Source organism: Mobula hypostoma, chromosome 11 (genome assembly GCF_963921235.1).
Source record: "Mobula hypostoma chromosome 11, sMobHyp1.1, whole genome shotgun sequence".
Lineage (NCBI taxonomy): Eukaryota > Metazoa > Chordata > Chondrichthyes > Myliobatiformes > Myliobatidae > Mobula > Mobula hypostoma.
Window position 1 is genome coordinate 4,342,300 of NC_086107.1, and position 13,851 is coordinate 4,356,150.

General features: G+C 44.7%; 2 protein-coding genes across 3 annotated transcripts in view; one reads left to right on the plus strand and one right to left on the minus strand.

Annotated features, from left to right (window-relative positions):
- LOC134353562 (endoplasmic reticulum-Golgi intermediate compartment protein 2-like) overlaps positions 1-13,851 on the minus strand; it is a 54,058-nt gene that overhangs the window by 30,308 nt on the left and 9,899 nt on the right. For both annotated transcript variants that reach the window (XM_063061601.1, XM_063061602.1), the window contains exons 3-4: positions 10,458-10,504; positions 8,726-8,796 (exon numbers count right to left, since the gene is read on the minus strand). In XM_063061601.1, the coding sequence (XP_062917671.1) occupies positions 8,726-8,796; positions 10,458-10,504 (118 nt within the window). The remainder of the gene's footprint in view (positions 1-8,725; positions 8,797-10,457; positions 10,505-13,851) is intronic.
- Positions 1-13,851, plus strand: part of LOC134353561 (ovochymase-2-like) — a 77,872-nt gene that overhangs the window by 8,353 nt on the left and 55,668 nt on the right. The window lies entirely within an intron of this gene.

Genomic DNA, 13,851 nt, shown 5'->3' on the forward strand with positions numbered 1-13,851 from the left:
GTTAAATAGGGGCCATGGACAATTCTGATTTGATGGAGAATGGACATGAAAGCACAGAGGAACATCTGGAGAAATTTCTGAAACACCCGTCCGCTTCTGTCATTACTGTGTGGTCGTGAATCTTTCGGAGGGTAGGCCTCAAAATCCCCGGCCTTGCCTGCTTTTGGCGACCGAGATGGAGGTCGAATCGTTTGGCAGAGATGCCGCTCAGTACTCAGTGTCGGAGAGCTGATCAGAGCTCGAAGTTTTCGGATGACTCAGAGTCGGATTGTGGTCCGCATGGCAGGGAGAGTTTTTCTTCCTTCTCCCGTCTGCATGAGATGTGGGACATTTGAGAAACCTTGAACTTTACTGTGCTCACAGACTTTCTTCATCAAGTTATGGTATTGTTACACTGTTTGTAACTATATGTATGTATAATTATGTGGTTTTGTCAATTTCAGTCTTGGTTTGTCCTGTGTTTTGTGATATCACACCGGAGGAAATAATGTATCATTTCTTAATGCATGCATTACTAAATGGCAATGAAAGAGGACTGCGGGTGTCTTCATAATCTAAAAAACCCGCATCCACCACTGGCGCTGGCAGCTTATTCCACCCTTTCACCATCCCCGAGTGAAGAATTTCCCTCACGGGTTTCCCTTATATATTTCACCATTCACCCTGAACCCATGACCTGTAGTTTCAGGTATTTTTTACACAGTAGTAGATTACACTGCAATCTTTGTCCGACTCTGCTGTGGTGTGACCGTCGTGTATTTACTGTACTCATTATCACCATGGGCACTGCTCACTCTGAACTTCACACCAGCAAAGAATTTCATCGCACAATGAACAACAGAACAGGCTACACAAGATCAGGCCCTTTGGCCCACAATGTTGTGCTGAACTAATTGTATTTCATTTTTTTATTTTGATATATGTCACAATAACAAGCCCAACCAGCCCAACTACACCCACGTGACCAATTAACATTAACCTGTTTGTCTTTGGAAGAGACGTACACTAATAATTCCTAGTCCCTTCTGCCTACATGTTGTCCATGTCCCTCCATTCTTTACACATTATATATGTTAATCTAAGAGCCTCTTATACCCCTCTGTTGTAAATGCCCCCACCAGGCCTTCCCTCAGGCATCGTGTTCCAGGCACCCACCATAGAACATCGAGCAGTACAGGAACATGTCCTTCGGCCCTCAATGTTGTGCCAATCCAAATAAATTAGTAATCAAATGGCCAATTAAACTAATCTCACCTGCCTACATAATGACCACATTCCTCCATTTTCCTCACATTTGTCTGCCTATCCAAGTGTCCTTAATAGTCTCTAATGTATCTGCCTCTGGTAGCAGTTTTCAGGCACCCACCACTCTGTAAAAAGTGTCTCTCACATCTCCTTTGAAATGACCCCTTCTCATCTGAAATCCATGCCCTCCGGTATTAGACATTTCAACCCTGGGAGAAAGATATTGTCCATCTGCTCTATTTATGCCTCTCATAAACCTCGATCAGATCTCTCCTTGGATTCCCCCGCTCCACAGAAAGACATCCAAATTTGTTCAACATCTTAGCAGGTGTAGGCAGGCAGGAACAATTGAGCTACTTGAGTATAAGAAATGCAAGAGAACCCTTAAGAGAGCAATCAGGTTGCTCTAGTAGACAAGGTGAAAGAATCCCAAGGGCTTCTACAGATACAGCAAAGGAAAAATGATAGTGAGAGACAAAATTGATCCGCTAGAAGACCAGAATGGTAATCTATGTGTGGAGCCAAAAGAGATGGGAGAGATCTTAAATGGATTTTTTTTGGATCAATATTTACTCGGAAGCTGGACATAGTCTGTAGATGTGAGACAATGCAGCAGTGAAGTCATGGACCCTATAGAGAATACGGAGGAGGAGGTGTTTGATGTCTTGAGGCAAATTAAGGTAGATAAATCCCCAGGGTCTGGGCCTGTGGGAGGCAAGTGCAGAAATTTCAGGCACATATTTAAAGCACCCTTAGTTATGGGTGAAGTGCCAGACAACTGGAGGACAGCTAAAGTTGTTCAGCTGTTTAAGAAAGGTTCTAAAATTAAACCAGGAAATTATAGGCCAGTGAGCCTGACATCAGTGGTGGGAAAGCTATTGGTGTCATAAGGGGGCGTTGGGAGTGGACCCAAATGCAAGACACAGACACTGAAGTACTAGGAACAGGACGAGGTTTATCAAGAAAGCAAGGGAAGTCAGGAAGAAAGGACGCTGGACATTGACGCAGGCCCCAGATGAGACTAGGATGCAGGGCTGGGCTAGGACATGGACAAGGAACATGGAACCCGGACAAGGACCTGGAACCTGGTCTTGGTTGGGACTGGGAACCTGGGTCTTGACTCGGAACTGGAATCCGAGTTTAGGCTAGGACAAGATATGGCTACAGGACAGGATGGGAGACTCCAGCACTGGACGAGGGAAATCCAGCACAGGGCTGGGCGAAGTACGCCTGGGCTTGGCGAGGCACATGGACAGGACAAGAATATGAAGCCTTGGCTTGGTCTTGGGAGACAGGAACCTCTGAGCCTTGGACCTGCTACTCGGGAACCTCGGACTTGGAACTCCGGAGCCACGGAGCCTTGGACTTGGAACTCAGGAACATGGAACACAGAGCCGGGACCCTTCCTTGGGAGCAGGATGTAGAACCGGGACTCGTACACAGCACACAGAGCCAGGACCCCCTCCTTGAGAACAGGACCAAGGGCCGGGGCTCTTTCTATGCACAGTACACTGAACATGAAGAGACAGTTCTCCACGCAGGCAAGGACACAAAGAGACAATTCTAAACAACGACAAACTGTTCCTTATCTTGACACAGCAAGGCCCCGGTCTTGCTCCAGCGGTTGAACGACAGCATTGCAGGTGAGGTTTCAGGTGAAGGCTTCAGAAGGAAGGAGAAGGGAAGGGACAGATCCCACCATAGGGTAATGGCAAAGATGGCCTGACTTACCCAACAGAGGCGAGGACGGGAAGGCAGCTCAATCCAGGGTGGCTCCAAGTCTTGGGGCGGCCAGCAACCTTGGCTGGCTACGGAAACAGGCAAATCCATATCTATCTTGTAGTGGCAGACAGCCACTCAGCTGGCCCCAGAAACAGCCAAATCCATACCATAATGACTGCTCCAACAAGAGACAGCAAGGCTCCTCTAACCAGGCCGAGAGATCACAAATGGCTGCTCTAGCCTTCCACCGGCAGGTTACTCCAAGGGGATACTGACAAGACAAACTAGAACCCACACTCGAACCCAGGGCCACTTATATTCCCAGCCCCAAGACAAGCATCAGGTGCCTATGATTAAGACCAAGTGAAACAAGGGACAGCTGGAAGACCCGGAGTCTGGAGTCCACGGACCGGACCGTGAACTGGAATGCAAACTTCACGGACTGGACCATGACAATTGGAAAGTATTCTAAGCGACTGGATATATAAGTATTTAGATAGACAGGAACTGATTAAGGATAGTCAGCATGGCTTTCTGTGGTAAGTCATATCTAAGCATTTAAAGGTTGCATGGATGAACTACAACAATTGTTCATCCCAGTTTGGCAAAAGAATAAATCAAGGAAGGTAGTGCACCCATGGCTGACAAGAGAAATTAGGGATAGTATCAATTCCAAAGAAGAAGCATACAAATTAGCCAGAGAAAGTGGCTCACCTGAGGACTTGGAGAAATTCAGAGTTCAGCAGAGGAGGACAAAGGGCTTAATTAGGAAGGGGAAAAAAGATTATGAGAGAAAACTGGCAGGGAACATAAAAATGGACTGTAAAAGCTTTTATAGATATGTAAAAAGGAAAAGACTGGTAAAGACAAATGTAGGTCCCCTACAGACAGAAACAGGTGAATTGATTATGGGAAGCAAGGACATGGCAGACCAATTGAATAATTACTTTGGTTCTGTCTTCACTAAGGAGGACATAAATAATCTTCCAGAAATAGTAGGGGACAGAGGGTCCAGTGAGATGGAGGAACTGAGCGAAATACTTGTTAGTAGGGAAGTGGTGTTAGGTAAATTGAAGGGATTAAAGGCAGATAAATCCCCAGGGCCAGATGGTCTGCATCCCAGAGTGCTTAAGGAAGTAGCCCAAGAAATAGTGGATGCATTAGTGATAATTTTTCAAAACTCGTTAGATTCTGGACAAGTTCCTGAGGATTGGAGGGTGGCTAATGTAACCCCACTTTTTAAAAAAGGAGGAAGAGAGAAACCGGGGAATTATAGACCGGTTAGCCTAACGTTGGTGGTGGGGAAACTGCTGGAGTCAGTTATCAAAGATGTGATAACAGCACATTTGGAAAGCGGTGAAATCATCGGACAAAGTCAGCATGGATTTGTGAAAGGAAAATCATGTCTGACGAATCTCAGAATTTTTTTGAGGGTGTAACCAGTAGAGTGGAGTTGGATGTTGGGGTTCTGAGTTGGATGATCAGCCATGATCATAATAAATGGCGGTGCAGGCTCGAAGGGCCAAATGGCCTACTCCTGCACCTATTTTCTATGTTTCTAAGCAAGCTTATGAAGATTTTCTAAGAAAGTTACCAGGAAACTTGAAGAACGTTGTCTACATGAACCTTAACAAAGGCAAGGCCTTTGACAAGGTCCTGCATGGGAGATTGGTCAAGAAGATTCAGTTGCTTGACATTCAAGGTGAGGTAGTAAATTGGATTAGATATACGCTTTGTGGATGAAGCCAAAGACTGGTTATAGATGATTTCCTCTCTGAGTGGAGGCCTGTGACTAGTAGAGTACCGCAGGAGTCAGTGCTAGGTCTGCTGTTGTTTATCATCTATATAGATGATCTGGATGATAGAAACATAGAAAATAGGTGCAGGAGTAGGCCATTCGGTCCTTCGAGCCTGCACCGTCATTTATTATGATCATGGCTGATCCTCCAACTCAGAACCCCGCCCCAGCCTTCCCTCCATACCCCCTGACCCCCGTAGCCACAAGGGCCACATCTAACTCCCTCTTAAATATAGCCAATGAACTGGCCTCAACTGATTCCTGTGGCAGAGAATTCCATAGATTCACAAGTTTTTCCTAATCTCTGTCCTGAAAGGCTTCCCCTCTATCCTCAAACTGTGGCCCCTCGTTCTGGACTTCCCCAACATCGGGAACAATCTTCCTGCATCTAGCCTGTCCAATCCCTTTAGGATCTTATACGTTTCAATCAGATCCCCCCTCAATCTTCTAAATTCCAACGAGTACAAGCCCAGTTCATCCAGTCTTTCTTCATATGAAAGTCTTGCCATCCCAGGAATCAATCTGGTGAACCTTCTTTGTACTCCCTCTATGGCAAGGATGTCTTTCCTCAGATTAGGACACCAAAACTGCACACAATACTCCAGGTGTGGTCTCACCAAGGCCTTGTACAACTGCAGTAGTACCTCCCTGCTCCTGTACTCGAATCCTCTTGCTATAAATGCCAGCATACCATTCGCCTTTTTCACCGCCTGCTGTACCTGCATGCCCACTTTCAATGACTGGTGTATAATGACACCCAGGTCTTGTTGCACCTCCCCTTTTCCTAATCGGCCACCATTCAGATAATAATCTGTTTTCCTATTTTTGCCACCAAAGTGGATAACTTCACATTTATCCACATTAAATTGCATCTGCCATGAATTTGCCCACTCACCCAACCTATCCAAGTCACTCTGCATCCTCTTAGCATCCTCCTCACAGCTAACACTGCCACCCAGCTTCGTGTCATCCGCAAACTTGGAGATGCTGCATTTAATTCCCTCATCCAAGTCATTAATATATATTGTAAACAACTGGGGTCCCAGCACTGAGCCTTGCGGTACCCCACTAGTCACCGCCTGCCATTCTGAAAAGGTCCCGTTTATTCCCACTCTTTGCTTCCTGTCTGCTAACCAATTCTCCACCCACACCAATACCTTACCCCCAGTACCGTGTGCTTTAAGTTTGCACACTAATCTCCTGTGTGGGACCTTGTCAAAAGCCTTTTGAAAATCCAAATATACCACATCCACTGGTTCTCCCCTATCCACTCTACTAGTTACATCCTCAAAAAATTTTATGAGATTCGTCAGACATGATTTTCCTTTCACAAATCCATGCTGACTTTGTCCGATCATTTCACCGCTTTCCAAATGTGCTGTTATCACATCCTTGATAACTGACTCCAGCAGTTTCCCCACCATCGACTTTAGGCTAACCGGTCTATAATTCCCCGGTTTCTCTCTCCCTCCTTTTTTAAAAAGTGGAGTTACATTAGCCACCCTCCAATCCTCAGGAACTAGTCCAGAATCTAACGAGTTTTGAAAAATTATCACTAATGCATCCACTATTTCTTGGGCTACTTCCTTAAGCACTCTAGGATGCAGACCATCTGGCCCTGGGGATTTATCTGCCTTCAATCCCTTCAATTTACCTAACACCACTTCCCTACTAACATGTATTTCGCTCAGTTCCTCCATCTCACTGGACCCTCTGTCCCCTACTATTTCTGGAAGATTATTTATGTCCTCCTTAGTGAAGACAGAACCAAAGTAATTATTCAATTGGTCTGCCATGTCCTTGCTCCCCATAATCAATTCACCTGTTTCTGTCTGCAGGGGACCTACATTTGTCTTTACCAGTCTTTTCCTTTTTACATATCTATAAAAGCTTTTACAGTCCGTTTTTATGTTCCTTGCCAGTTTTCTCTCAATCTTTTTTCCCCTTCCTAATTAAGCCCTTTGTCCTCCTCTGCTGAACTCATGAATTTCTCCCAGTCCTCAGGTGAGCCACTTTCTCTGGCTAATTTGTATGCTTCTTCTTTGGAATTGATACTATCCCTAATTTCTCGTCAGCCACGGGTGCACTACCTTCCTTGATTTATTCTTTTGCCAAACTGGGATGAACAATTGTTGTAGTTCATCCATGCAACCTTTAAATGCTTGCCATTGCATATCCACCGTCAATCCTTTAAGTGATAGTGTGGTTAACTGGATCAGCAAATTTGTGGATGACACCAAGAATGAGGGTGTAGTGGACATTGAGGAAGACTTTCAAAGCTTGTAGTGGAATCTGGACCAGCTGGAAAAATGGGCTGAAAAATGGCAGATGAAATTTAATACAGGCAGTAGTGAAGTATAGGACTTTTGGGGGACCAACCAGGTAGGTCTTACATAATGAGTGGTAGGGCACTGAGAACTGCTGTAGAACAAAGGGATCTGGGAATACAGATCCATAATTCCTTAAAATTGACATCACAGGTAGATAGTGTTGTGAGGAAAGCTACTGGCAAATTGTTCTTCATAAATGAAAGTATTGAGTACAGGAGTTGGAATGAAAATGTTGAAATTGTATAAATTGTTGGTGAGGTCTAATTTGGAGTGTTGTGTGCTGCCTTGGTCACCCACCTACAGGCAAGAAGTAAATAAGCTTGAAAAGTGCAGAGAAAATTTACAAGGATGTTGCTGGAACTTGAGGACCCAAGTTCTAGGAAAAGATTGAATAGGTTAGGACTTTATTCCCTGGAGCATAGGAGAATGAGGGGAGATTTGATAGAGGCATACAAACTTATGAGGGGTATAGATTGGGTTCATACAAGCAGGTTTTTCCCACTGCCCTGAAGGGCCTTGGCCCAAATGTCGACTGTTTATTTTTTTCCATTGATGCTGCCTGAGCTGCTGAGTTTGTCCAGCATTTTGTGTGTGTTTTCCCCATTGAGGTTGGGTGAGGCTAGAACTAGAAGTCATAGGTTAAGGGCGAAAGGTGAAGTATTTCAGGGGATCCTGAGGGGGCGCTTCTTCACTCAGAGGGTAGAATGAGCTGCCAGCAGAAGAGGAGGATGTGGGTTTGATTTCAACATCGGAATTTATTTTCTTGCAGGTGTTCACTGTAGAACAAGAAATACAATAGAATTTATGAAAAGCTGACAAAAACTGACAAACAACGAACATTGTGATACTGCTGTGTAGTGCTCTATGTTCTATGTCACCACGTACTACCTTGAGATTCATTTTCTTGCAGACTTTCTCAGTAACTACAAAGAAACTTAATAGAATCAATGAAAAACTGCACACAACAAAGAGATAAACAAGCAAGGTGCAAGGACAATGAACAGCTATACATAAACGAAGACTGACAAGCAACGTGTCAAGGTAGACCAAGGTAGGCAACTTGGTCAACATGGAAAGTTGGGCCTGGGGACTGTATTTGTGCTGTATGGCTCTGTGAAGCCAGTTGGATTGAATAGCTTCTTTCTATGTGATAGCTGCCGCTAGAAAGCAGCATGCCTCATCTGGGACCCCACCATCCAGGCCATGCTCTCTCCTTGCTGCTGTCATTGGGAAGGTGGTACAGGAGCCTCAGGACTCACGCCACCTGGTTCAGGAACAGTTATTACCTCTCAACCACCAGAGTCCTGAACCAGTGTGAATAAAGTGCGTGCCAGAGTCCTGAACCAGTGTGAATAAAGTGCATGTATAGGATGTATACTTTGATAAAAATTTGGTTTGAACTTTGCTGTCTGTGCGGTGAATTGTGTCCACAATCCCCTCAAATGGCTCCCTGACTTGGTGCATCAATGAACATTTGAGATTTTATTCTTTTAAAAAGGACAGCGGCATTTCCAGGCTCCAAGTCTGTGTACGTTACCCAGTGCTAAACCATCCTTTTCAGTAACGCTGAGCAAGATCACAAGATTGTGTAAAAAATCAGCATGAATACAAAGTGAAAACAAAAACTCACAGGTTCGTATTGAAAATCCTCCAACCCATGGACGTGCCTATCCAGTTGCTCAGTGATGTCTGCTCCTATATCTTTGGACAAAAAAACAACAGAGATGACCTTAGGCTCATTTTCTTTCTGCTTTGATAATTTAGCAGATGGTTCAAAGTACATGTCACCATATAATACGCTGAGATTCATTTTCTTGCAGGTATTCACAATGGAACAATGAAATACAATAGAAGCAATGAAAAGCTACACACAAACAAAGCAACCAATGTGCAAAAACGTTTTAAAAGAGTATTTTAAAGATTAAACGATTCACCTTATTCATCAAGTGTACATTAAAACACACAGAAAAATGCATTGTTGGCATCAAATCAGATCAGTGAGTATTCTGCTGGGCAAGTGTTGCCAAGCTTCCAGTTGCAGTGTAACATGCCCACGATTCACTAACCCTAACCCGTATGTCATGGCATATGGGTGGAAACCCGAGCACTCTGAGGAAACCAATGTGGTCACAGGGGAACTGTACAAACTCCTTACAGCCAGTGGTGGGAAATGAACTCTGATCAATGATTACTGGCTGATTCTGTAAAGCGATGCACTAATCACTGTGCTACCGTACCGGATCTCTGACTGGCAAAAGACGTGAAGATTGGTTGTGGGTTTGGTAGAGAACAAGACATTCTTCAGCCATAGAATGAGACTGATAAATTGGCAAAATGGGCAGGAGAAATGGTAAATGGAAGTTATCTCCATAAAATGACTATGGTAGTGTAGCAATAGCGTGATGGCACGTGGCCAAGTGGTTAAGGCATTGGACTAGTGACCTGAAGGTTGTGAATTTGAGCCCCAGCCGAGGCAACGTGTTGTGTCCTTGAGCAAGGCACTTAATTACACATTGCTTTGCGACGACACTAGTGCCAAGCTGTCCCTTGGACAACATTGGTGTTGTGGAGAGGGAAGACTTGCTGCATGAGCAAATGCTGGTCTTCCATACAACCTTGCCCAGGCCTGCGCCCTAGAGAGTGAAGACTTTCCAAGCGCAGATCCATGGTCTCGCAAGACTAACAGATTACAACTCAGGGTGTCAGAGTTTGGAGTTCAATCCCAGTGTCATCTGTAAGGAGTTACTGAACGTCCTCCCTGTGGAATGCATGGGTTTTCTCCAGGTGCTCTGGTTTCCTCCCATGGTCCAAAGACATACTGGGTAGGTTAATTGGTTGTTGCCTATTCCACATTGTATCTCTAATCCAGGGGTTAGATGGATTCAAGGGATTCAAGGTTGGGAACCCCTGTGCTAGCTAAACAAATAAACAAATAGTAGAATATGTACAATGAGTATTCAGGCCCTTGTGGTCTACTTAGAACAAAGTCAATGGGACTACAGCATGGAAAAGACCCTTTGTTTATGCTAACTGTGTTGCCCAGTGAGCTGTTCCTACCTGCCCACATTAGCCCCAAGTCCTCTAAATCTCTCCTGTCCATGAACTGCGAGAACACATGGAAGCATAGCGTTTTACTACGCCAGCGACCGAGGTTCAATTCCTACCTCTGTCTGTAAGGAGTTTGGCCATTCTCCCTGTGACCACGTGGGTTTCCTCCGAGTGCTCTGGTTTCCCCCCACATTTTACATATGGGTTAGTCGGTTAATTGGTCACATGGGTGTGATTGGGTATTGCGGGCTCATCGGGCTGGAAGGGCATGTCGCCACGCTGTATCTCAAAATAAAGCATCAGCAGATACTTACAGTCACACTTCATGGCCACTGTAATGTCGATATTTACCTGTAGCTTGCTGAAATAAAACAAAACTAGTTTAGGAAATCAAATTAACAAGGGAAGATTAACTCAGTAAGTTCATCTCATACGTCCTGCCCTAACATCTCCCTATCTTTCGTGATTCTCTTAAGATCCACCAATTTCTGTCTCACATGTAATGAACTTCTGGGTGTGCTGCTCACCTCCTGAACAAAAGACCCAGGGGATATTGTGCCTTTGGGGTTTGCACAGAAACTAGAGCAGGCCGCAAATTCTTCTACCTCGGCACGCTGTGGAAATTGAACCTTAGTGTGTCTCAGATGCGTAAAGTGAACCCATAATGTTTATTATTGAGCATACAGCAGGAAGAACAGTAATATAACAGAATGTAGTGTTACAGGGAAACCACCAAACAGGTAGTCAGGTGAGATTAGGAGTGGCGGCTCAGTATCAAAGCAGTAAGCCTAACATTCTAACATTTTAGAGAGCCAATAACCTGGATTCAATTCCTGCCCCTGTTGGTAAGGAGTTTGTACCATATATTCTCCCCAAAACCATGTGGGTTTTCTCTGGGTGCTCTGGTTTTCTCCTACATTCCAAGGTTAGTCGTTTAATTGGTCACATGTGTAATTGTGGGGCGTGGGCCTGTTTGGCCTGTTACTGTGCTGTATCTGTTACAGGTTAGTGAGGTTTAGTAAGCCATGTTGGCACTGGAACATGGCGATACCTGTGGGCTGGCCCCAGGACATCCTCGGACGGTGTTGGTCACTGACACGAATGACATATTTCATTGTGTTTTGATATTTTGATGTACATGTGAGAAATAAAGCAAATCTAATCTCTACAAGGGAAAAGATAAGGTATATTAAGAGATGAGGAGTTTATCTTTATTGGACTGATAATTGTGGGGCAGAGGCCTGGTGGTGGTCAAGGATCAAGATTCAACTTTATTCACCATAAGCACTCAGTGGCCACTTGGCCAATGAGTGTATGTTTGTGATGCTCTGCTACTGTAGCCCATCCAGTTCAACGTGATGTGTGTTCAGAGACGTTCTTCTGCACACCACTGTTTTAACACGTGGTTATTTGAGTTACTGTCAGCTTGAACCAGTCTGGCCATTCCCCTCTGAAATCTCTCATTAACAAAGCATTTTTGCCCACAGAACTGCTGCTCACCGAGTGTTTTTTTTTGTTTCTCACACCATTAGAGACCATAGCTGTACCTAGCATTGCTGTAGAGACTGTTGTGTGTGAAAGTCCCAGGAGGTCAGCAGTTTCTGAGAAACTGAAACCACCCTGTCTGGCACCAACGAACAATCCATGATCAAAGTCACTTAGATCACATTTCTACCCCATTCTGATGTTTGACCTGAACAACAACTGAACCTTTTGACCATGTCTGCATACTCTTATGCACTGAGATGCTGCCACACAATTGGCTGATCAGATATCTGCATTGATGAGCAGCTGTACCTAACAAATGGCCATTTACATGGATTAGGAATTTGCTGTGGTGTGTTGGTGTGTCATGCGATAAAGACAACAACTTTCAACAATTGTAAAGAATAAAGAATTATGTAAAAAATAAAGTTAGATGTTAAGTTACAAACAAAAGAAAATCTGCAGATGCTGGAAATCCAAGCAACACACACAAAATGCTGGAGGAACTCAGCAGGAGAGGCAGCGTCAATGGAAAAAAAGCACAGTCAATGTTTCAGGCCGTGGCCTTTCAGCAGGATGGGAGAAAAAAAGATGAGGAGTAGATTTAGAAGGTGGGGGAGAAAAGAGAAACAAAAGGTGGTAGGTGAAACAGGGAGAGGAGGGATGAAGTAAAGAGCTGGGAAGTTGATTAGTGAAAGAGATACAGGGCTGGAGAAGGGGGAGTCTGGTAGGAGAGAACAGAGGCCATGGAAGAAGGAAAAGGGGAGAGGAGCACCAGAGGGAGGTGATGGGAAGGCAAGGAGATAAGGTTGAGAGAGGGAAAAGGAGTTGGGGAATGGCAAAGGAGGTGGAGTTGGGGGTATTACCAGAAGTTTGAGAAATCATCAGGTTGGAGGCTAGACAGATGGAATATAAGGTGTTGTTCCTTCGACCTGAGTATGGCCTCATCACGACAGTGGATGGGAATGGGAATGGGGAGTGGAATTAAAATGGATGGCCACTGAGAGATCCCACTTCACCTAGCAGATGGAGCGTAGATGCTCTGCAAAGCTGTTTCCCAATCTACAATGCGTCTCACCGATATACAGGAGGCCACACTGGGAGCACCGAATATGGAATATAATGTGCATAAATACCAGCATGTATTTATAATGTATTCAGCATTATACCAAATGGTTTAAAGTGTTTATAGTTCAATGCAATGACTGAGGTGATGGATAGAAGGGGGTGGGGAGGTTAATTAGAATGATTGATCAGATTAACTACCCAGGGGAAGAAACTTTTCAGAAGGCATGAAATTTTTGCTTTAATAGCCCTATAGCACTTTCCAGAAGGGAGCTTTTGCAGGTTTTCTCTAGTTTGAGCTTTTGGAAAAGACGGTTTGCAGGGTGGGTAGAGTCTGTGATGATCCTCCTGCTGCATTTTTGTGGACACGTACAAGTTTTCAGTGACGGTAGACTGCAGCCAATGACCTTTTCTGGTGTAGGCCTTGGAAAATTACATGCGTATACCGCTCTAAAACAGGCCCTTCAGCCCATCAATAGAACAGAGGTGAGGAGGAATTCCTTTAGTCAAAGGTAATGAATCTGTGGAAGCCAAGTTATTGAGAATATTTAAAGCGGAGGTTGATAGATTCCTGATTAGTAAGGGCATCAATGCTGCATTGTAGTGTTGCGGTTAAGATGCTGCTATTACAGCTTGGGGTGTCAGGGTTCAAAGTTCAATTCTGGCAACCGTGGTAAGGAAGTTTGTACATTCCTTCCTGTGTGCATGAGTGGTTTTCTGCAGATGCTCTGGTTTCCTCCCACAGTCCAAAAACGTATTGGTTTAGGAGGTAATTGGTCATTCTAAATTGTTCTGTGATTAGGCTGGGATTAAACATGTGGATTGTTGGGAGGCAGGCGCATTGGGCTGGAAGGGCTGTATCTCCAAATAAAACGGGAGAATGGGGTTGAGAGGGATAGTAAATCAGCCATGATGGAACGGTGGAGCAGACTCGATGGGCTGAGTGCCTAACTCTGCTCCTATGTCTTATGATTCCATACCAGCCATTGGCATTTGACTCTCAGGTCCCTTTTGTCAATTCTCCAAACATTCTACCCGCCCCCATTCCGATTACCTCCTGTTCTCAAGGCCTAACCACCAAACATCCACAGTCCAGACAATGCTAATACCCACAGACGTGAAGGCACCATGGTCTTCAGGCTGGAAGATAGCAATGAC